Source organism: Myotis nattereri, assembly GCF_964212035.1.
Source record: "Myotis nattereri genome assembly, chromosome: 20".
In the NCBI taxonomy this organism is placed as follows: domain Eukaryota; kingdom Metazoa; phylum Chordata; class Mammalia; order Chiroptera; family Vespertilionidae; genus Myotis; species Myotis nattereri.
In genome coordinates, this window is record NC_138096.1 from 4791018 (window position 1) to 4812901 (window position 21884).

The 21884-nt window shown below is 50.4% G+C and overlaps 3 protein-coding genes across 4 annotated transcripts in view; 2 read left to right on the forward strand and 1 right to left on the reverse strand.

Annotated features, from left to right (window-relative positions):
• Window positions 1-21884, forward strand: part of GPR137B (G protein-coupled receptor 137B) — a 499787-nt gene that overhangs the window by 69782 nt on the left and 408121 nt on the right. The gene's annotated exons all lie outside the window — the stretch shown is intronic.
• On the forward strand, window positions 2335-13660 carry LGALS8 (galectin 8). 2 transcript variants are annotated; one of them, XM_081114341.1, is made up of 11 exons: window positions 2395-2455; window positions 5044-5193; window positions 5395-5483; window positions 6639-6849; window positions 8363-8482; window positions 9060-9116; window positions 9647-9673; window positions 9799-9921; window positions 10375-10463; window positions 11253-11418; window positions 11884-13660. In XM_081114341.1, exons 2-11 carry the CDS (start codon window positions 5152-5154, stop codon window positions 12031-12033), a joined length of 1074 nt encoding a protein of 357 aa, XP_080970467.1. In that variant the 5' UTR covers window positions 2395-2455; window positions 5044-5151; the 3' UTR covers window positions 12034-13660. The 2 variants fall into 2 exon arrangements, with proteins under 2 accessions (XP_080970468.1, XP_080970467.1); XM_081114342.1 differs by lacking the exon at window positions 9799-9921 and having other exon boundaries at window positions 2335-2455.
• Window positions 13778-21884, reverse strand: part of HEATR1 (HEAT repeat containing 1) — a 34086-nt gene continuing 25979 nt past the window's right edge. Inside the window, exons 33-45 of the mRNA XM_081114328.1 lie at window positions 21741-21787; window positions 21513-21636; window positions 20539-20679; window positions 19791-20080; window positions 18948-19098; window positions 17974-18132; window positions 17723-17857; window positions 17491-17595; window positions 17241-17409; window positions 16750-16904; window positions 16237-16395; window positions 15321-15429; window positions 13778-14563 (exon numbers count right to left, since the gene is read on the reverse strand). Coding sequence (XP_080970454.1) covers window positions 14475-14563; window positions 15321-15429; window positions 16237-16395; window positions 16750-16904; window positions 17241-17409; window positions 17491-17595; window positions 17723-17857; window positions 17974-18132; window positions 18948-19098; window positions 19791-20080; window positions 20539-20679; window positions 21513-21636; window positions 21741-21787 — 1833 coding nt within the window. The 3' untranslated portion in view covers window positions 13778-14474. The remainder of the gene's footprint in view (window positions 14564-15320; window positions 15430-16236; window positions 16396-16749; window positions 16905-17240; window positions 17410-17490; window positions 17596-17722; window positions 17858-17973; window positions 18133-18947; window positions 19099-19790; window positions 20081-20538; window positions 20680-21512; window positions 21637-21740; window positions 21788-21884) is intronic.

Below are 21884 nucleotides of genomic sequence, written 5' to 3' on the forward strand. Positions count from 1 at the left end.
TGTCTGAAATGTGTCCTGGACACTAAGGGTGCAAAGATAAGCAACACCTTCCATCGATTGCCCTGGTCAGTTTGGCTCTGTGGATAGAGCGTCCGTGCCTGGACCGAAGGGTCTGGAGTTTGATTCCGGTCAAGGGCACATACCTCAGTGGCAGGCTAAACCCGGCCCTGGTCTGGGGTGCATGGGGGAGGCAACCAATTGATGTGTCTTTCTCACATCGATGTTTCTGTCTCCCCTCCTCCCTTCCACTCTCTGAAAATCAATGTCCTGTGGTGAGGACAATAGGACAGCATGAGCCACTGGGGTGAATTAATTTAATTTGCACGCTGGAGATCTCTCCCATCTCCAAGATTCTTTTATTTTATGACAAAACCACAGTTCTAGAAGCTTGATTCTCACACCCGAGAAGACTAGGTTTGGGACATGATCCTGTAGAACATAAGAGGTAAGCCTGGTGAGTCCGAACACAGGAGGTCTAAGGCCAAAAAGAGATCGAGTACACGGGTGGTTGAGGGTACACAGGTGGTTGAGTACACGGGTGGTTTTGTGTACTTGTGTGGTGCTGGTGTTGGATGTGGGAGAGGATCATTCCCATGGGCACAGTCAGTAGTGTGCTGGGAAATGTTTAACATCTGGCTTGGGGGTGGGGTGGGGAGGGAGCCCTGTTGTAGTAGGTCCATTTCCATGGTGTAAATGCCCCCATCTGGCCAATGTCAAGGTGCATCACTGGCTCTCGCGGGTGGTCTGAGGCAGCTCTAACACTCCACTGACCCTGATTTCCAAGTAAGGTCGCAAACCACTGGTGGGACTTGCAAACTCCTTATGGGGTTATAAGCAGCATTTTTTTTTTTTTTAATGAAAAAAAAAAAAAAAGTAACCTGACCGGTTTGGCTCAGTGGACAGAGCGTTGGTCTGCGGACTGAAGGGTCCCAGGTTCAATTCCTGTCAAGGGCATGTACCTTGGTTGCGGGCACATATCCAGTAGGGAGTGTGCAGGAGGCAGCTAGTTGATGTTTCTCTCTCATCGATGTTTCTAACTCTCTATCCCTCTCCCTTTCTCTCTGTAAAAAATCAATAAAATATGTTTAAAAAAAAAAAAGTAGAATGCTTCACATATAACTAGAGGATTGTTTTGCAAAACTTCAGTTTCCATCATTTTAAGTGTGTATGTAACAAGTCACAATGTGAATGCAGTCCCTCTTGTGGCTTGCTTGGAAAAACTCTAAAAGGCACCGCCGTGGTATCTTCTGTCTTTAAAAGAAACAAAAATAAAGACAAAATAAAATTTAAAAAAATCTTCCCTTTGAGTCCACACTCCGTGCCTCTCCATAGCAAACCTGGGTGAACGATTTAGTCATTAGCATTTCCACTGCTGTTTCCTCTCTCATTTCTGAACGCAGTAGGCCGGTCACCGATGACCTCCAGGCTTCTAAGTCCGCTGCTTGCTTCTATTTTTATTACTTTTCAATCCTCACCCGAGGATATTTTTCCCATTGATGTTTAGAGGTACGTGTGCTTTTGGCCGGAATCGAACCCGGGACCCTTTGGCCCATGGGCCGATGCTCTACCCCCTGAGACCCTGGCTAGGGCCGTGGGCTCCTCCTCTGTTCCTGGCCTTCCAGCAGCATCTGTCACGATGGGCTGTGCTCCCAGCCGTGGGCAAACTACGGCCCGCGGGCCGGATCCGGCCCGTTTGAAATGAATAAAACTAAAAAAAAAAAAAGGCCGTACCCTTTTATGTAATGATGTTTACTTTGAATTTATATTAGTTCACACAAACACTCCATCCATGCTTTTGTTCCGGCCCTCCGGTCCAGTTTAAGAACCCATTGTGGCCCTCGAGTCAAAAAGTTTGCCCACCCCTGCGTCTAGACTTTCCTTCTTCGCCTTCGGACACCTCTGGGCAGGTCTCGGGGCTGCCCTCCTCCGCCTCCTGGCTCTTTCCTTGGCTTCTGTCCTGGGTCCGTGGTCCGGTTGCTACTGTCCCCGTGACCCCATCGCGTCCAGGGCCTCCCCCTCCACCCCCCACCCCCGTTTTCCTCTCTCCCGCGGCACCGAACGCTTGTCGGGAGCCTCAGGCTCTTTGCACGAATGGCTCCCGCGTTCTCCCCGCAAACCTGCATCCGCCCCCGCCTCTCACTCACCTGCACCTGCACCTGCACCTGCACCTGCACCTGCACCTGCACCTGCACCTGCACCTGCACCTGCACCTCCTCCCGAGGCTTCCGGGCAGCGACCAAAGCCGCCCCAGATGCTCCCCTTGCAACACCCCGTCTCCAGGGCGGCGTGACCCCAGGCTCCGCCCCGTTCTCATCCCATCCACCCCCGGCCGCTGGGCAGAACCGGAAACAGCGGCGGACTGAGCGCCGGGGCGGCCCGTAGCCGCGGAGCCGAGCGGAACCGGAACCGGACGGACCCGCGGACGCGCCCTCTGCCCGAGCGCCTCGCATCGCCGGTGAGTGGGCTGCTCTGCGGGGGGCGCTGGGGGGCGCCGCGGGAGGGTCCGATGGGAGGCCGTCCGGGGGGAGCCCATGGGGGTCCCGCTCCCCGCCCCCTGCAGCCGGGGCTGCGACCTGGAGGCCCCTCCGCCGCCCTTTAAAGCACCGGGACCGGGTGACACCGTGGCCCCGTGTGCTCGGGCCACCGGGTGACGCGGCCGCGGGGCTGGGAGCGCGACGGGGGCGCCTGCGAGGCGCGCGGGGTCGGGATCGGGGTCGGGGTCGGGGTCCGGGACCGGGCGGGCGGGAGGGGGGGCCAGGTCGGGGCTCCCCCGCGGGCGGCGGCTTCCTCCGGGCTCCGGTGACCGGCGGCCGGTCAGGTGCTCCGGGCGGGTCCGGACTCCGGAAACTCGAGTTTCCTTCCTCTTTTCATTCTTAAGTCTTAGCCTTCCCTCCAGCTACTCGGTGTACCCGCGGGTCCTTTTTAAAAATTGGGGCGACATCCCCGCGCTTACCACTCGCTGGAAGCCCTGGCCGCCGCGATCAGACAGGAAGAGGGGCGGGCATCCACCCGGGAAAGGAGGAAGGGGAACTGTTCTTCGCAGGTGACAGGGTATCGTTCCTAGAAAGCCCAAAGCCTCCGCCAGAAAACTGCGAGACTCCAATGCGTTTGGCAGCGTAGCGGGTTACAGAATCAACACCCAAAAAGCGGTGGCTTTTTAAAAAAATAAACCAATAATGAATTCTCGGAAAGAGAAACTAAACAATCCCATGTACTACTGCAACAACAACAACATCATTAAGGAACTTAGGAATAAACTTAACCACCTAACCGGTTTGGCTCAGGGGATAGAGCGTCGGCCTGCGGACTGAAGGGTCCCAGGTTCGATTCCGGTCAAGGGCATGTACCTGGGTTGCGGGCACATCCCCAGTAGGGGGTGTGCAGGAGGCAGCTGATCGATGTTTCTCCCTCATTGATGTTTCTAACTCTCTATCCCTCTCCCTTCCTCTCTGTAAAAAAAGTCAATAAAATATATATCTTAAAAAAAAAATAAAGAGAAACTAAACAATCCCATTTACTACTGCAACAACAACAACAACAAAAATTAAGGAATTTAGGAATAAACTTAACCAAGGATAAACTTAACCAAGGCAGTAAAAGATCTGTACTCGGAAAACTACAGGATGCTGAAAAAAGAGATAGAGGAAGATAATCCATGAACACGGTATATTCTAGCACTAGTGGAAGAATATACCGTGTTCATGGATTGGTAAAATTCACATCATTAAAATGCCCATACTCCCAAAGCAATCTGCAGATTCAATACAATCCCCATGAAAATACCAACAGCATATTTCACACATCTAGAACAAATCCTCCAAAAATTTATATGGAACAAAAAAAAAAAAAAAGAACCCCAAACGGCCGCAGCAATCCTGAGAAAGAAGAACAAAGTTGGAGGAATCACAATACCAGATCTCAAGTTACGCTACAAAGTCACTGTAATCAAGACAGCCTGGTACTGGCACGAGAACAGGCCTATAGATCAATGGAACAGAACAGAGACCCCAGAAATCGACCCAAGCCTTTATACTCAATATTTGACAAAGGAGGCAAGAGCATACAGTGGCGTCAAGACAGCCTCTTCAATAAATGGTGTTGGGAAAACTGGACAGACACATGCAAAAAAATGAAACTAGATCACCAACTTACCCCATACACAAGAATAAACTCAAAATGGTTAAAAAACTTAATTAAGTCATGAAACCATAAAAATCCTAGAAGAAACCATAGGCAGCAAAATCTCAGCTATCTCTCGTAGCAATATGTTTACGGATACATCTCCTAGGGCAGTGATGGCAAACCTCTGACACGCGAACTCATTTTTTTGGTTGATTTTTCTTTGTTAAATGGCATTTACATATATAAAATAAATATAAAAAATAGAAGTCTTTGTTTTACTATGGTGGCAAATATCAAAAAATTTCTATATGAGACACGGCACCAGAGTTAAGTTAGGGTTTTTCAAAATACTGGCACGCCGAGCTCAAAAGGTTCGCCATCACTGTCCTAGGGCAAAGGAAACTAAGGATAAAATAAACAAATGGGACTACATCAAAATAAAAGGCTCCTGCACAGCAAAAGAAACCATCAACAAAATGAAAAGGGAGCCCACTGTAGGGAAGGACGTATTTGGCAACGATACATCTGATAAAGGGTTAATATCCAAAATATACAGGGAACTCATACAACTTGACAAAAGGAAGACAATGCCATTAAAAAATGGGCAAAGGACCTAAATAGACACTTCTCCACAGTGAACACACAGATGGCCAAGAGACATATGAAAAAATGCTCAAAGTCACTGATCATCAGGGAGGTGCAAATTAAAATGACAATGACGTATCACCTCACACCTGGATGTCTGAGATTTTGCTGCCCATAGAAGCATACTCGGTGAGAATTGGGGTCAGATCTTTGACTACAATCGCATCCTGTTATTTGGCAAATATTAATGAAATAATGTCTAACTTACCTTTAAGAAGAATTATGATATAAAGAAAAGTGATGCATTTTTTCCCCCTCTGTTTTGATTTTGCACAGGGCAACTGCCTCCGTTTCAATCGAGGAAACCTTTCAATGTAACTTGCTTAAAATCTGAGCTCGCACACAGAAGAGAGACCGCAGTCAACGCTGAAGTGGAAGGGAAAGATGCTGTCCTTGAACAACATACAGAATGTCATCTACAACCCGGTAACCGAGTCCTCTGCAGTCACCTTCTACCTTTGGCAGGATTGAGAGCCAACCCAGGGCTGCCGTGACTGTGTAGCTGTTGGAAAAACAGTGCGGGCCACTTGGAAAATGCTGGGTTTACATGTGATAAAAATGTGGTGCTTAACAATGTAGTCTTTCCGCTTCTTGTAAAAGCGTATTTGTGCAAATTCTTTTCCCCAGATAATCCCCTATGTTGGGACCATCCCTGAGCAGTTGGCGCCTGGAACTTTGATTGTGATCCGTGGGCACGTTCCCGGGGACTCGGACAGGTAAGATTGTTGCATTCGATGTAGAAGAACATGAAGAAACTGCCTCCTTGTGACAATAACATACCGTGGGAGAGACATTAAGGTACTTGAGGCTGATTTTGCTTCCATCAGTATCCTGGCCCAGATGCTGAGATTGGAATGAGTGACTGAAATAGACGTAATTTGGTTTTTTTATTTTATTGCTCTAAGTCTGATCTCATTGTAAAGAATTAGAGGCCTGGTGCATGGATTTGTGCACTGGTGGGGTCCCTCAGTCTTGCCTGCGCCCTCCTGTAATCTAGGACCCCTTGGGGGATGTCAGACTGCGGGTTTCAGCCCAATCCCCACAGGCCAGGCTGAGGGCACCAGGCCTCTAGTATGCATATAAGATCTTTGGTTAATCTCGTCCCACCCTCCCCCCGCCCCCCTTCCCTCTGAGATTCATCAGTCTGTTCCATGTTTCCATGCCTGTGTGTTGAGCGTCTGCCCCCTGGTGGTCAGTGTGTGTCATAGATAACCGTCGCTTAGGCTTTTATATATAGAGATTGGATGTATGGTTAGTGAGGGGAACTGTGGTCAGATGACAGGGACAGAGTCCAGTTGCAGGGTCACCCCCACAGCTTCTCCTAAGGCCTGTTGGGGTAGTTTTTATCGGATGCGCTGGGTACAAACTGTGGACAAAGCTGTATCTGTTAGAGTTGGGCTCAGGTCAGTGTGGCTGCCGCCCACATGACAGTGGCTTAAAGGAAAGAGTCGGGTCTGAAGGAGACAGCCCAGGCGCTTAAGGCAGTGCTGCCAAGACTTAGAGAAGCAGGGCTCCCCTCTGGCATCCGCTCTGCTGTCCCAGGTGAAGGCCCCTTTCCTGTGATTCTTGGCGCTAGAACTGCAGCCTCACATCGTGCGTTGGGTAGCTGGGTGGGCGCATGTGCTATTTGTGGGGAAGGCCAGGGGATGGACTAGCGAGGCCGGAGAATAGAGGCTCCCTCTGGACAGACGGGGCCCCAGCCCCAGCTCCCGGGTCTGTTACTAAGGAAGAAGCGAAGGAAGGGTGGTTAGGCCCTGTGGGTGAATGCGGAGAGGGTCCGCCATGTGTTCCTCCGCCTGGAGTCCCTGCTGCGGGCCCCCACTCCGTGCGGCCTCCCTCTCCCGGGGCTCAGGTGCCGTCTCTCCTCCCAGGTTCCAGGTGGACCTGCAGAGCGGCAGCAGCGTGAACCCGCGAGCGGACGTGGTCTTCCACTTCAACCCCCGTTTCAAAAGGACCAACTGCATCGTGTGCAACACTCTGAAAAACGAGAAATGGGGGCGGGAGGAGATCACCTACGACATGCCTTTCAGGAAGGAGAAGTCCTTCGAGATCGTGATGATGGTGCTCAAAGACAAATTCCAGGTGGCGTTGGGAGGCTAAAAGCTGGACCTCACTCCTGAGCGCGCAGGACGCTTTCCCAGTAGGGAGCTCGCCCTTCCGTTTCTCAAATCCAGAGAGTCTGGCTGGATGACTGTGCTCAGTGCAGGGGCCAGGCGGGAGCCATTGCTCCTTCCAGCTCATGTTTCTCCTCGCCAGGCGGAGCTCAGTTCTGAATTGGCCCCGCCCTGTATTCTTTGTGGGTCAGTAGTTACAACCATGACCCAAGCGGGGGGACCAATGACAGGTGCGAATGTAGAAGCCAGGATCCCAGTGTGAAGTCGGGTCCTGCCGCAAGAGGGTTCTTTAGGGTCGTGGGATTTCAGATGCAGAGATCTCAGAATCTGGCTGCCATGAGCATCTCCTCTCGGCCTGTGGGACGGAGAACGTGGTCCCACGGCCCTCCCCCTGCTCGCCTTCACGCGCCATCGAGAGAAGACTCCCATGCCTGGTGGGGTCCTTCCTGGCCCCAGGATCTGCCCCCATCCAGGACAGCGCCCCTAATTCTCCTGAACTCCATGCACCCTCCCTCCTCCGGCCTTTGGGCCCTTGTTCCTACCGTGCTTTGGTTTCATCCTGTGTTTATTTTGCCCGCCTCTAGGGTTTTAAGCTCCTTTTGCTTAGAGACCATCTGTATTCTGCCAGTGTTTTCCCAATATTCCCGACACAGTAGCTGCACTGGGAGGGAGAGAGGGAGGGAGAAGGAGCTGCGTGCGCTGGCACCTGCTGTGTCAGGCTGAGCTGGGACCCACAGCACGGCCTCGTCCCCTCACACGGCAGCCCTGTGGGGAGAGCGTTGCCTGCTTGCAAACAGCGATCCCAGAGAAGCTGGGGACTTGCCCAGGGTCATTCCTTCAGCCAAGTGCAGCAAAGGCAGGCTGAGCGCCTGCCCCCTGCACTGTGGGCTCTCGGAGGGGGCACACTTGCAGGGTTGATCTCTCCTGGGCTCAGGCCTCCCGGGCATCCGGGGCCTCTGAATCCTGGAGGTCTCATCTATGCACAGATATGTACATGCTGACCCACGTATGTGAACGCATGCACAACTGGTGTGCAGAGAAGAACGGACTTACGGCTTTAATGAGCTCAGGAAGCCAGGAGAAGATAAACCCTCCTGGTGGCGTGATGCCGCCAGTCAGTCTGGGCAGACACAGTGGGACCCTGTGGGGAAGGGATCAACTTAAAACTCAACCCAAGTAACCCTAACCGGTTTGGCTCAGTGGATAGAGCGTCGGCCTGCGGACTCAAGGGTCCCAGGTTCGATTCCGGCCAAGGGCATGTACCTTGGTTGCGGGTACATCCCCAGTAGGGGGTGTGCAGGAGGCAGCTGATCGATGTTTCTCTCTCTCATCGATGTTTCTAACTCTCTATCCCTCTCCGTTCATCTCTGTAAAAAATCAATAAAATATATTAAAGAAACACAACTCAACCCAAGTAAATGGATTTCAGTTTGTGTAAATCTGTAAGATGAACTTACTGTTGGTAAACCGTGTCCACCCAGGTGGCTGTCAATGGAAAACACACGCTGCTCTACGCCCACAGGATCAGCCCCGAGAAAATCGACACCCTGGGCATCTACGGCAAAGTGAGCATCCACTCAGTGGGCTTCAGCTTCAGCTCGGTGAGTGCCCTTCCCCGACGCTGCCTGCCGAGATGGAAGGAAACCCCTTCCGTTAACGCCTGGACCTCCCATGTTATTTGCCGTCTGCAGGCCTCCAATCTAGGGCAGTTCCAACAAAAAGCCCTTTTTAGCTGCTGGGGCTGTTCCCTCGACCCAGGAATACGGGGGAATCTCCCCCAGATGTGTCCTGGAGGTGGGCTGCCTGAGCCAAGGGGTGTCTGCATTTTATGTTGTGGTTGAAAGTGCTAACTTGCCCTTCCAAAATACTAAGGCAGAATTAATTCTCAAGCATATTAAAAAAAAATAAAGTGTATGGATTTGAGAGAGGGAGGGAGGAAGAGGGCGATAGGGACATTTATGTTGATCGATCGCTGCCTCCTGCATGCCCCCCCGCCAGGAATCGAGTCCGCAACCCCTCATGTGCCCTGACCGGGAATCAGACCTCCAACCTCTCGGTGCACGGGTCGCCGCTCAGCCACTGAGCCCCACTGGCTGGGCTGTAATTCTTGTTGTTATGTCAAGCAGATTGCACTTGGAATTGGATGGATGCTAAAGATCAGTCTTATCTTTTCTTCAGGATTTAAGGAGCGCCCAAGCATCCACTCTGGAAGTGGCAGTTCTAAATGGAGAAGATGTAAGTGTCAAGTCTTTGAATGAACCACCAGTTTATTTTTATTTATTTATTTATTTTAAGTATATTTTATTGATTTTTTACAGAGAGGAAGGGAGAGGGATAGAGAGAAACATTGATGAGAGAGAAACATCGATCAGCTGCCTCCTGCACACTCCCTACTGGGGATGTACCCGCAACCAAGGTACATGCCCTTGACCGGAATTGAACCTGGGACCCTTGAGTCCACAGGCGGACGCTCTATCCACTCCACTGAGCCAAACCGGTTAGGGCTGAACCACCAGTTTAAAACGGGGGCGCGGAGGGGTGTACAGGATTCTGATTGTCCTTCCAGCCTGAGGAGCCCTGACGACTCTGGACCACACCACCATGGAGCTCTTGTTGCCTGGGGATCAGCCCCAGGGCCGAGCAGGCACTGTGGTCCCTGCCAGGCTGGCTCAGGACACTGGAGAGATCCAGTTACTCCTGTTACGTACACAGCGCTGCGGTTCTTTCCTTTCAGGCGTCCTCATTCTGTCTCTCTCTCCCCGTAGGTACCCAGTGCCGGGATGTCGCAGTTTGTAAGTATCGTTGCCTGTTAGAATATGTAGAACATTCTGTAACGCTGCCCAGGGAGCGAGTGGTGTCAGTGTTGGAAGACAGCGCCGTGCATCCCAGCCCTCACTGCGGCCCTGTCTCCCCACAGCCTAGTAATAGAGGCGACACTGATAAAATCGTACCCAGAACTGTCTGCACCAAGAACAAAGGTTCGACTGCCCATCACACTTTGACTTGCGCCAAAATACTACCTATCAACTGTTTGTCCAAGGTTTGAAGAGCCCCCACTGTTTACTCCTGTAGGACGAGTTAAGTTTTCATTTGCTGATCAATGGGGCCTCGACCCTCCGTAGAAGCCCAGAGCAGCCACCTGGCATTTCTGTGCTGTCCCCGGACGTCCTCCGGCCCCAGGCCCCTGCGGAGCCATTAGTGTGATCCCCTCCCTGTAGCAGGAGCAGCGCTTCCGACCCCACCCACAGGCTCTTCAGCGGGAGCGTCACTCACTCAGGACAGCAGGTCCCACTCCAGGCCATCCTTTCACGAGTGTTTGCCGTGAGCCAGGCACAGTGGTTCCTGCTGGGGACCCGTCCGGGACCAGGGCAGGCGCAAGCTGTGCCTTCACGGGGTTGACAGCCACAGCCTTTGAACACGTCCGTGTTCGGACAGTTTTCCCACATGATGGCGTCCTGCAGGCTTCCTGGTGCCGACTGTGGTCTCTTTTCAGACTCTGCCTTTCGTGGCGAGGTTGAACTCCTCCATGGGCCCTGGACGGACTGTCGTCATTAAAGGAGAAGTGAACGCGAAGGCCAAAGGGTTGGTATCACTGAGTTAACAGTAATAGTGCACCCGCCTTCCACGTGTGACAGTGTACCCCCCTCCCACGAGTGACAGTGCAACCCCCTCCCACGATTAACAGTGCAACCCCCTCCCACGTGTGACAGTGCAACCCCCTCCCACGTTGTCTCCTCTTGGCTCTCACCTCGCAGCTGTCTTGTGAGATCCCAGTAGCGCTGAATCCTCAGCTGAAAGGTGCGGGTAATACAGCAAGAGGAACTCAGGCTGCTCACTAGTTGGTGGCAGAACCAGGACTAAATCCTAATGTTGTGTCCAGCCTCAGGGTAGAATCCAGGGCAGCCCTGTGAGGTCCTGTAGCTCTTGTTATGTACCTTGTAAAACGTCTGCTTTACGGACCTTCTCCAGAGATATTCGGATTCTGAAAGCTTGAAATGAGGCATTTCCTGGACAGAAGTACACTTCCAAGAACAGCACACACAGACATGAGAATCCCTTGACAGGACCCTGCCCCCGCAGCGGAAGAAATCACTTAGCTTATTCTTCTAAACCCTCAGCTTCCTCCGAACCGGATCCATACCCTCAACATGGATTTTAAAGTTTTTTTTTCCATCTTCATTTTACAAATAACATATCTATGGAATGCTAACTTGGAATGTAAAGTTTCATTTTACCGTTCGTGTTCCTATGCCCATATGCATACTTATATTTTGTGTAGTTATAATCAGAGTTCAGTTCTGCTTGTTAAATTTCAGAAAGTGCACTACTCTCTTCTAGTTGACTAAATTTTATTTCTTTTTGTCTTAAAAGCTTTAATGTTGATCTGATATCAGGAAAATCAAAGGATATTGCTCTCCACTTGAACCCGCGCCTGAATAGTAAAGCATTTATAAGGAATTCTTTCCTTCAAGAGTCCTGGGGAGAAGAAGAGAGAAATATTACCTGTTTCCCATTTAGTCCTGGGATGTACTTTGAGGTAAGATCATATTTTGAAAACGGGATAGGGCAAAGAATCCTGGGAGCAGGGGTCAGACAGACGGTCCGTGCAGATCAAGCCCTACTGTGCAGCTGTGTGTGTGTTTTATTTTGAGATTGTATTTTCAATGTCCTATTTATAACATAGACAGTGCAAATGGCAAACCCAGTAGAATGGAATTATTAGACACTGGTTGTCATGTAAAAAACTGGATAGCCCCGTTAGTTAATAGCAGTTTTAGCAGGAACCTGGTCTCAGTCCTGGGGTGATATTTTTAATGCCCGTGGATATGGAGACACGGGGGCCATGAAACTGCCTGCACTGCCATCGTCCCTGTTGGTCACACACAGCTTTGGGTGGCAGCCCTTTCTTCCAGGAAGCGAGTCCTAGCGAGTCCTGTTTGTACAAGAAACTCAGATTTTTAAACCAAGGGAAGCACTAACGTTGCGCGTCCTTTCCTTCCAGATGATAATTTACTGTGATGTTCAGGAGTTCAAGGTTGCGGTGAATGGCGTCCACAGCCTGGAGTACAAGCACAGGTTTAAAGAGCTCCCCAGCATCGACACCCTGGAGATCGACGGAGACATCCAACTGCTGGAAGTAAGGAGCTGGTAGCTGACACGACCACCACGAAAACTGAAATACAGAATGGCTTACGTGACACTGGCCTGGTTAAAATGCATCTCACGACCATACTACCTGTGTACATAGTTAAGATGAGCTTCCGCAGCATTAGTCCTCCTGGTGTCCTCAGACCTGTCATGCAGGAGGCTCTGTCTAGCGCAGGAGGAGGAAGTTGGAGGCAGCAGCAGCTTATGCATTATTCAGGCCTCCTCCTCTCTCCCCGCCCGCCTCGTGTTTATAACCCGCTTCACAGTCACCAGGCACTGGTGAGGTGCCTGCTCTATACAGCAGCTAACACGCATCGAGCACTACTTTGCCAGCACCGTGCTGGGAGCTGGGATGGATGTACAGTGGTGCCCAAAACCATGTTCCTTATTCTCTTCTGTGTCTGTCCTTGTGCCACTGCAGGTTAGATACACTCACCAGGGCCTTGGAATGACTCAGCTATTAAATCACCTAAGACATTAATTATAGAAGGCACCACTACAGCCCCAGGGACCGCATTCTTAAGGAGCCTTCTCTCATCCCCGCAGCTGAGAAGTTGATAGCGACTTATATCTGGCAGTTCCCTTTAACATAATAAGCATCTAACTGTAAGCACCACCAAATCATTAACACTATGACATGAACACGGAACAGAGATTAAGGCAACAAAACGAAGCAAAAGCAACACAAACAAATGGTGTTGAAATTCACTTGATGTCAATCACAATACTTTTGTACCAGTAAGTGGTTATCGTAGAATATTTTTTTTATGAATTTAGGGTGAGTTACAGATCTGCACATACCTGTACAGAGAGTTTAAGGTAGAAGCGAGAGGAATTCAATTTGCAAATGTTTATGGGTCACAAAGCAAAGTTAAGAACTGATTTAATGTTTATGAAACAGGCCCTACCAGAAAGTGAAATAGACCAACGTAGAGAGGCAACATAAACACCTGTTGGTTGTCTGCATGCAAAGCGACAGCGCCTCTCTGCTTTTCCAAAGATTAGTCCATCACTAGGCTGAGATCAAACATCGTTCTATCTGAGTGATTAAATCAAACCTGTATCAGCAAGTTAAGTGTTGCATTTCTGTAATTTTTCCTATGACTCTTTGAAACGAGCTGGCAGAATTCTTTGCAGAATTCTTACATGTCAGATCTTGTTTCAGGAAATTTAAGAGGCTTGAGAGTGGGGAGGTAAAAAGCTACATCAGCCAGATCATTTGTCTTATTAAATTGCTGAGCTGGATTCTGCCAGGATTTAGGAGTATTTTCATAACAGATATTCGTTATTTTTTAATACCAATATACTAAAAAGAATACTATTACCAATATACATATATATATATAAAGTACCCGCTCAGTGTAGAAACTTCTAGCATTCTTTCCCTGTTAGTTTATTATGCCGAATCTTGCCAAACTCAAAAAACATTGATGGGGGCGGGAGAGCAAGAAGACTCTAGAATCCCAGGGTAATTTTTTTTCTTCCTGAAAGACTGCATGACTGAGATTTTCCTCTAAGTCCAAGGACTGAATACAAAATCTTAAGATGTTTTCGAAGTGAAGCTATTAGCATTTATGACTGAATCTTACTAAGACTTTGCTTGAAGAAAATATATGTATCTCTAAATTGCATGTCAGCCTTTTGCTTCTTTGTCACGACGGTCACTGTGACATCATAAGGATTAGAGAACTTCAAAAAAATCCGATTCTTTCTCATACAAGTGACTCTTGGTTACCACCAGTGGGAAAGTCCTGCTCCTACTCCTGGGGCGGGGGGAGGTGGGGGGGAGGTGGAGGAGCTTCTGGTTGGTGCATCTGTCAGGTGTAGCTGTTTCAGAAAAGCCTGTAGCCTCCACTCCCTCCGCCCGCGCGCGCGAAAGGCCGAAAGATAAAGGAGATAATCATTGTCCTGAGTGAAAAATACATTCCAAAACTACTGCCCTCTGTGGGCACACAAAACAATGAAGGCTGAGTGTTATCTACCCAAAATGAAAGTAAAAGTCCAAATGGCTTCACACAGGCATTCTTGCTGAAAGCCGAATAACTCACTTTCTTGAAGTGAAGAAAATGTGTTGCTTTGAGTGAATCTGACCTGGCTACCAGGTGCATAAGACATTGCTTTACCGAAGAGCTAAGGGTTGCACCTGCAGTCCAGTGGGTACGGTCAGCTGGGGCGCGAGCATGAGACCTGCTGTACCAGCACAGTCAGGAAGGACTAATAAACGTGACAACAACGCAGCCGCCTGTATCAAACCACCACGTGTCATTTACTCTTTGCAATTCTGTACAGATGGCAGGAGGGGTTGGATGGAGTACAAACCAGGGCGGAATCTTGTCAAGTCCACGTTGGTGTGAAGGCACCAAAACGAACATGGCACCAAACACCCCAAATAAAAATAGAAAATATAAATCCGAACTCTGAACAGAGTGCGAACCCCTCCCCCGGTTAGAAGTAGCTCTGCAGCGGCTCCCCCAGGACGGCCTCCAGCTGCTGCACTGTCCGCTGACACTGATGCTCCACCTCTTCACACTCATCTAGAAGTGAAAGGACACGGGTCAGCTTCCGGCCCCGGTTCCCACCGCCTCATCCAGGCGTCCCCCCGTCTCTGACCACCAGTCGGCAGACGGGGACGCACATCAGAGATCCTGTGCCTTCCTCCCTGCCAAGGGTTTTAGGCCTGGGAGACAGAACCCAGCAGAGGCCCCACAAGAAAATTCCCAATTCCTGGTGGTGCTGCGCTCAGGGCCATAAGAACCAGGTGCATGGCCTTTGTGGAGATGAGCTGTGGATCATGAACGTGAAAGCGTGGCCACCCTGCCTCCACCCCCTGCTTAGGGGGAAGCCCCACTGTCATTCCTTGGGCTGCGCTGTGCCTGGTGCTTCCTGGGCCCCGTGTCCACACGCACACACCTGGCTCCCTCCCCAGCTCCATTGTCACACGTGCTTTGTTAGTTCACCAAGTTACTTAATCCCTAAAGCCTCTAGTTCTTTGTGAAACGAGCACTGTAACAGCATCTACGTCCTGAGGACAATGAGGACCATGCCCAGCACGGAGTGGACGCTGGTCGCTGTGAACAGGAAGCTGTCCTAGGCTGACGCAATGCCCTAGACATCGTGCTACAATAGGCTACATCTGTAGCCAAAATACACGTGTGAGGGAAAGGCAAAGGAAAGGCCATCTCCTAATCTCTTCCCGCCACCCCACTCAAAACAGGAACCCAGCCTCCCAGGTCCCCAGTCGAGCCAAGGCTATCCCACTGCACCCACATTTGCTTTTTCATTGGAAATTACCTTCCATCAATTCAGCTAAGAAAGGAATGGACTCTGGTAGCAAGACGATGTAATTCTCCTTCAGTGTCTCCGCCAGTGCGAGCACGGTAATGAGGGCAGCAAATCGAACCTGAAGGGAACCAAAAGCAAAGGTTGGTAAAAACAAAATGTTCTTTAATATGAGTTTATTTCACTTTATGTCCATTCAGCTTTCACCTAGGATGCCAGGTTACTGAATAGTTTGGGACGTTTGTCATACAGGCAACCTGAACTGTGTTCCGCACTCTGACCCCCATGTCAGTGGGTGTCACTAGCTACACCTGCCTTCCATTTCCCACAGACCCCTCGGCCCGAGATACACTCTCACCCAAAGGGAAGTCTGTGGACAAGCTCAGAGCTTTGGCCTCTGGAAACAGAGACACTTAAGAGGTGTTTAAATTAAAAAGCACAAGGAGCCGAAGCCGGTTTGGCTCAGTGGATAGAGCGTCGGCCTGCGGACTGAAGGGTCCCAGGTTCGATTCCGGTCAAGGGCATGTACCTGGGTTGCGGGCACATCCCCAGTGGGGGGGCGTGCAGGAGGCAGCTGATCGATGTTTCCAACTATCTCTCTCCCTTCCTCTCTGTAAAAAATCAATAAAATATATTAAAAAAAATTTTATTAAAAAAAAAAAGTATTTGAGTGTTCGTGCCACACACACACTATAGGGGTTGGGGAGGACTGCTATTATTTATAAATAACCCGGAAGTAAACCCCAAAAGCGCAGGCACAAACTTGTGTCCGGCAGAGCCTGCCCGCCAGTGCTAGAGGATGAGCAGCCGTGTTTGCCCCGCTAGTTACCACGGTTGCACAGCCATAACCGCGCGATAGCTGTTTGGGCTACATGGCAAGAACACAGGGCACAGTGCTGGCACCAGGGCTGCCACCACGGCTCCTGACCTTGGGCGAGGAGTCTCTCGTCTTCAGCAGGACCTGGTAGTTCAGGGGCTTCCAGAGGGAGTCGTCGGCCATGGCCACCGAGAACTGGGCGATGCAGGGGACCAGGTGCTGCGTCACCCGCTCCTGGAACCTCTCTTCTCCTCCCAGCCGGTTCTCCAGCTGAGGAGAGAAAAGGACTGTGAGCGACAGGGCTCAGTCTGTCTGTGAAAACACCCAACGTATAAATAATAGTCTACTGTCCTCATGACGGGCTCAACACCGGCTGCTGTTACAAATTAAAAACTTAGTGTTGGTGGTATAGTGGTGAGCATAGCTGCCTTCCAAATTAAAAACTTAACCATTAGACCAGCGGTCACCAACCTTAAGCGGACCACCGGTCGGCGACTGCTGCATTAGACCTTATATTGTGCCTTTCGTGTGAAAAATTCAAAAGCAGAGCTCAGTAAAACCACCAATGAAGGTAAGTTAAATCCACAAAAAGTGAGAAGTTAAAAGATGGTCTGACTGGGTTACCTGGTCCACCAGAGGCATCATCAGGGCTTCTGCTCTCTCCTTACTTAGAAAGTGCTGGGTGTCAAACAGGAAGATTTTATGTAAACAGTTCAAGATAAACTGTAAGAGCAAGCAGCACTTTTCAGGGTCATTTTCAGAGTCAAAAAACGCTTCATCTGTAAGAGAGGGAAGAGTAAAAATGAAAACAAGGTCACAATTGAATCTCCAACGTTTACATTCAAATCACTATTGACAGAACTACAATCAAGAGGGCATTTCCTCCTCCATCTAGACAGCAAGCTCGGGATGAGGGTGGCACCGTGGGTGGGCTCTCGGGTAAGTGATTCCTCCTTCAGTTAACTCATGGCCCTTTTCATGACGCGAAAGCAGACACTTCAGGGCCTGACCACCGACTACAGCACGAAACACCCACCCTTTAGACTTCCTGTACTTCCCGAGCTTGTGCAAGGCACACCGAGCGAGGTGTCAACGAGCTGGAGTCAGCTACCAACCTGTTTTGGAGATGTTCACCTGGTTCAAGGTGTCAGCAAAAGGCTTCACCAAGTGGCCGGCGAACAGAGTAAAGAGCCCTTTCAGTTTGGCGGCAATGCAATCCGCCAAGTTGTAAAACGTCAACAGTCTGTCCTTTGGGGCGTCCTCCGTCTTGGCCCAATCAAACAGCTAAAAAGAGAGAGAAGTAGGAGTTTATTCTACACATCTTGTTACCGAGAGGAGCACAAAGCAGGGCGGAAGCAAGCTCACCTTGAAAAACAGAGGCCTGAACGTGACTTCGGAAAGTTTGACAACCATCGCTACCAGGCAGTCGATGATATGGTTTTCTGTCTTTCCAACTTCTTCCAGATCATTCTGAAAACAAAAGGCAGAGTTCTGACCTCCAGCTTTACATACTTCTGGCCAGTAGACCAGGTCACAGCCAGCTTTGGGCTGGCTCTCAGCAGGTGCGTTCAGGATGGGGGGGTGGCTCTAAGCTGACCTCAGGGTGCTGTGCTCGGAAGTCCAGGGCCTCCAGGAAAAACGTGGTGAGCTGAGACTGATGGGAGGTGAGCTCTTCCTTCTTCATGACCCCGATGTGCTCTTGCAAGATGCTCATAAACGGGCCCATGTGGTTCTACCAAGAACACAGCAGAGAGAGGGGCCAGTTCTTCACACTCTAAGTTCATTATGAAGGGGAACATGTCAGCACCACACCTCCCCACCCCAAAGTCCAACCCCGACAGATCTCACCCTCCAGTCCTTCTGGGTGTGCTTGTAGGTTTTGTTGATGGCCGGCAGCAGGACGCGGGGGGACAGAGTGGTGGCCAGTGTCTTTTTCAGAGACGTGAGACGGACATTAGCCTGGGAGGCTGCACCCATTTCACTCGTGATTTTCTCCAAATGAATCACCTACGGAAACAGAAAGACAGCGATCGAGGCCTCTGTGGCTCAGTGAGAACGTCTGCAGAGTCACAGCGATGACTCGGGAAGACAGCCCAGATGCTAGTGGCTGAAAAGGCTCGTTACCCGTTTGCCAGAGCGTTCCCTTCCCAGCCAACCCCGACCGTCTGCAGATGCAAATGGACGGGTGCCTCTTTCCCAGCGGGAGTTGGGGGCCTGGGTGAGTGGTCCGAGCACTCAGACTCGCGATGTTCTCAGGACAGGAACCCAGCACCATGAGACCCTGAGCTCCTTCTTGCTAGCAGACTTGGAAGGCTCCTCGGGGAGAGGCCCCTTTCTGTACATTTCAAGCGCTGGTTAAACCATTCGCATCCAGGAAGTTATAAACGGCAAACGATCGAGAGAACAGAACAGGCACGGGGCCGTTCTGGGGCATTTTCAGTTGGAAATGCCACCGGCCCACCGTCTGCAGCAAGCTCGGCACTGCCCTCAGGAGACCCCAACAGGAGAGCGGGCGCACCCGGTCCTCCAGGAAGTAACAAAGGCAGCTCCGCCAGCTCCACGCCAAACCTCTCAGGGAAAAGAGAGCAATAAACTACATTCTGCCCAATCAAGAGACCGGCCTCATGGCAAAATGACACCTTCTCAATGTCAGGGCTAAGCAGGAGGCACGATGACGTGGGAGAGAAGGCACGCGTTTAGGAATCACAAAGCCCTTCTTTTCAGAAATAATCTTCCTGCCAAACAGAAGTTAAAAACAAACAAAAGGATTGAGTGTGTGATTTTCCTTTTCCCCTGCTAGCACCTGTGGTCTCAGGGCTCACCTGTGCCAGGACGCCTTCCAGGTAGGGGCTGAGGAAGTGGGGGAGAGTCTCCACCACCTTCTGCAGGGCCGCTAAGGCGCTGAGCAGGTAGACGTCGCCGGAGACCAGTTCGCTGGTGTTCTTCATTGTTGCCAGCAATGAGGGCATCAGGCTAGGGAGAAAGAACACGTTTTAGACTAACTTTAAGCGGAAACAGTAGAGAAGGGAGTATAAGTCGCAGTATGAGTGGGTGCCCACATTACCCACTGTGTACGTCAGAGCCTACAAAACATCGTCTATAGTTTCCGTGACAAAGAGCAAGACGTGTCCCGGTGCCTATAGTATCGACAGCGCTCATTTAAAAAATAACGCCTTTCCACTTAACGCTTGCTTTGTGTCTGGCCCTGTGTAAAAAGCCTCCAATGCTCTGCCCCACGGAACCCCACAGGCGGGTGCGGTCTCAGCATCACAGGCAGCAAAGCCAAGTGCCCTGCCCTGCAGGCTGCCAGCCAGTCGGGCGGACGATGGCCCCTCTAGAGGGGCAGCACCTGTGGCTTCCTGATGCCAGCTGGTCAGAGGGGATCGAAAACAGGGACAAGAAACACCGTAAAGGTAAGTGAGAATGGTGTGCTTTTCAGCTTGAAGGTCAATTCTTTAGCAAATTAATTTTTAAAAATCCTCACCCGAGAACATGTTTTCATTGATTTTAGAGAGAGGGAGGGAGGGTGGGAAAGAGAGAGAACCATCAATGTGAGAGAGAAACACTGATCAGTTGCCTCCCATGTGTGCCCTAACTGGGGATGGAACCCGTAACCTTTCGCTGTATGGGACACTCCCCACCAGCTGAGCCCCCTCACCGCGCACCTGGGAAGCTGAGGGACGGCCAGGGGCCCCAGGGTGGAGGTGGCCTCTGCCACGCACAGCAGGGCACTGCCCACCACGTTCTTCTCGTCCTTCTTCTCCGGAGAGACCAGTCTCACCGCCGTGTTCAGCACCGGGATGAAAGGCTCTGGGTTCTCCGCACCGAAATTCTTGCACAGAAGCTTCAGGGTGTACAGAGCTGTCTGTCTGTTCACTGCCTGTTCTTCGGCCCCCTTTTTTCTCCGCTGCACAACGGCGAGAAGGACTGGAACCAGTTTGAGGAAGTGGTGAACCTGAGGAGGACAGCGAAGTTCCCAATAATTAACGCTGCCAGTTTACTTCCTACGGCTCCTGCTGACACTGCCCAACAGAGGCCTGAGCCACATGGTCACACGCAGTGACCTCCGCCCATGGACTCGCTGCTACTGAGCGAGGCGTGTGCTGGGAACAGCTCCTAGTGCACACGAAACATCTCCTGGTTTGCAGAGAGAGTGGATGAGAATTGTCCCCACGCCAGTGTGGGGTCCACATCAAGCAAGAATTCTATTAGAGTTGAAATTCATTCCAAGAGCTCCAAGGACATCTCTCTCTACTCCTACAGAATTAATATCCTGTTTGAAAACACGCGTGCCACGGCAGTATATTCAGATAGCAGCCTACGTATGTGGACTGTACCATGAGACCCGTACGGGAGGCATAGGCAGCTCGGACACCGCAGGGCGGTGAGTGGGTCGGACGTGCCGTCACTTACGGTTTTCTTCTTCCAGGACGCTTTCTGCTGCAGCTTGTTGTTCAGAAGGTCCATCGCTTTCCGGCGGACGGACGGCAGGGGGTTGCCCAGCAGCCCTCTAATCACAGGAATGAATGTTTCCGTGGGCAGCAAGGCATTGACCTAGAGAGCGGTTTACATTGAACAAAAAAGCAATTAGAAAAAAGGGAAGATAAACACATATCAAGACAGACTTCTATCCACTGAATACCTTCTAGGTGCCAGGCGTGTTCAAGCCCATTTTCTTATTTAATTCTTACACTAACTTTCAGGTAGGGCAATGCTGATCATGCTTATTAAAAAAAAAAAAAAAAAAAAAGAATAAAAAGAACTGATGCTCAGAAAAGTGAGCTGATCAGTGCCAGGGAGCAGTCACTCAGCCGGATGTGGGGCAGTGATCCTCCGTCAGAACCGGCGGAGCCTCTAAGACAGCGGTTCTCAACCTCCTGGCCCTTTAAATACAGTTCCTCATGTTGTGACCCAACCATCACATTATTTTCACTGCTACTTCATCACTGTCATGTTGCTACTGTTGTGAATCGTCATGTAAATATCTGATAGGCAGGATGGTCTTAGGTGACCCCTGTGAAAGGTTCATTCGACTGCCAAAGGGGTCGCGACCCACAGGTTGAGAACTGCTGCTCTAAGAGAGCTCTCACACCCCACCTGACAGGCACTGTCCTCCCACTTCTACCTGAATAAAGTGGAACGTCACAGTGTCCCATGACTGAATTCTGAAAGCACAGTGTTTGCTAAGGCTCATGTTCACACAGTCAATAGAGAAACAACTGTCTTTCTGACAAAATTATTTCTAGTCACTAAGAAAAATCTGAGCTGCATTATATTAAGAGAAGCTATTGCTAAGTTTATTCTTAAAGTAAAACTATGCTGAATCATTTCACAAGGACATAAAAACAGCAACAAAGCACAGAAGATGGGGAGAAACGAAGCCCTACCTTGTCCAACATGTCGTAAGCTTTACTGAGGAGCGCTCGCCAAAACTTCCCAGTTAGCTTGTCTGCGTTTTTCTCCACCGACTGTGCAACGGCATTAATGTAGCCGAGGACCGCCTCCAGCAACCTAAACACAGGAGACGCGTGAGGATTCTGTACTATTCTTCCAGGTTTTTGATAAAAGTTTGAAATTATTTCCAAATAAAAATGGAAAAAGAAGAGGTAACATACCTTTGTTCAAGGCCTTTTAAAGCCTGAGGACCACCGCTTTCAACGACCTAATTTGTAAAGAAGGCCTCGTTAGGACATTATGCAGCTGATAATAAAAACCATTTGAGGTGGGCTCTTAATTCATCTAAGACTATTCAATTCAAA

What these genes read in the sequence shown, in the direction of transcription:
- LGALS8 (XM_081114341.1), top strand. Translation starts at nt 5,152, where the DNA reads ATGCTGTCCTTGAACAACATACAGAATGTCATCTACAACCCG. An exon ending in GTTCCCGGGGACTCGGACAG is followed by an intron (nt 5,484 to 6,638) that starts GTAAGATTGTTG and finishes CTCTCCTCCCAG; the next exon opens with GTTCCAGGTGGACCTGCAGA. An exon ending in CTATCAACTGTTTGTCCAAG is followed by an intron (nt 9,922 to 10,374) that starts GTTTGAAGAGCC and finishes GTCTCTTTTCAG; the next exon opens with ACTCTGCCTTTCGTGGCGAG.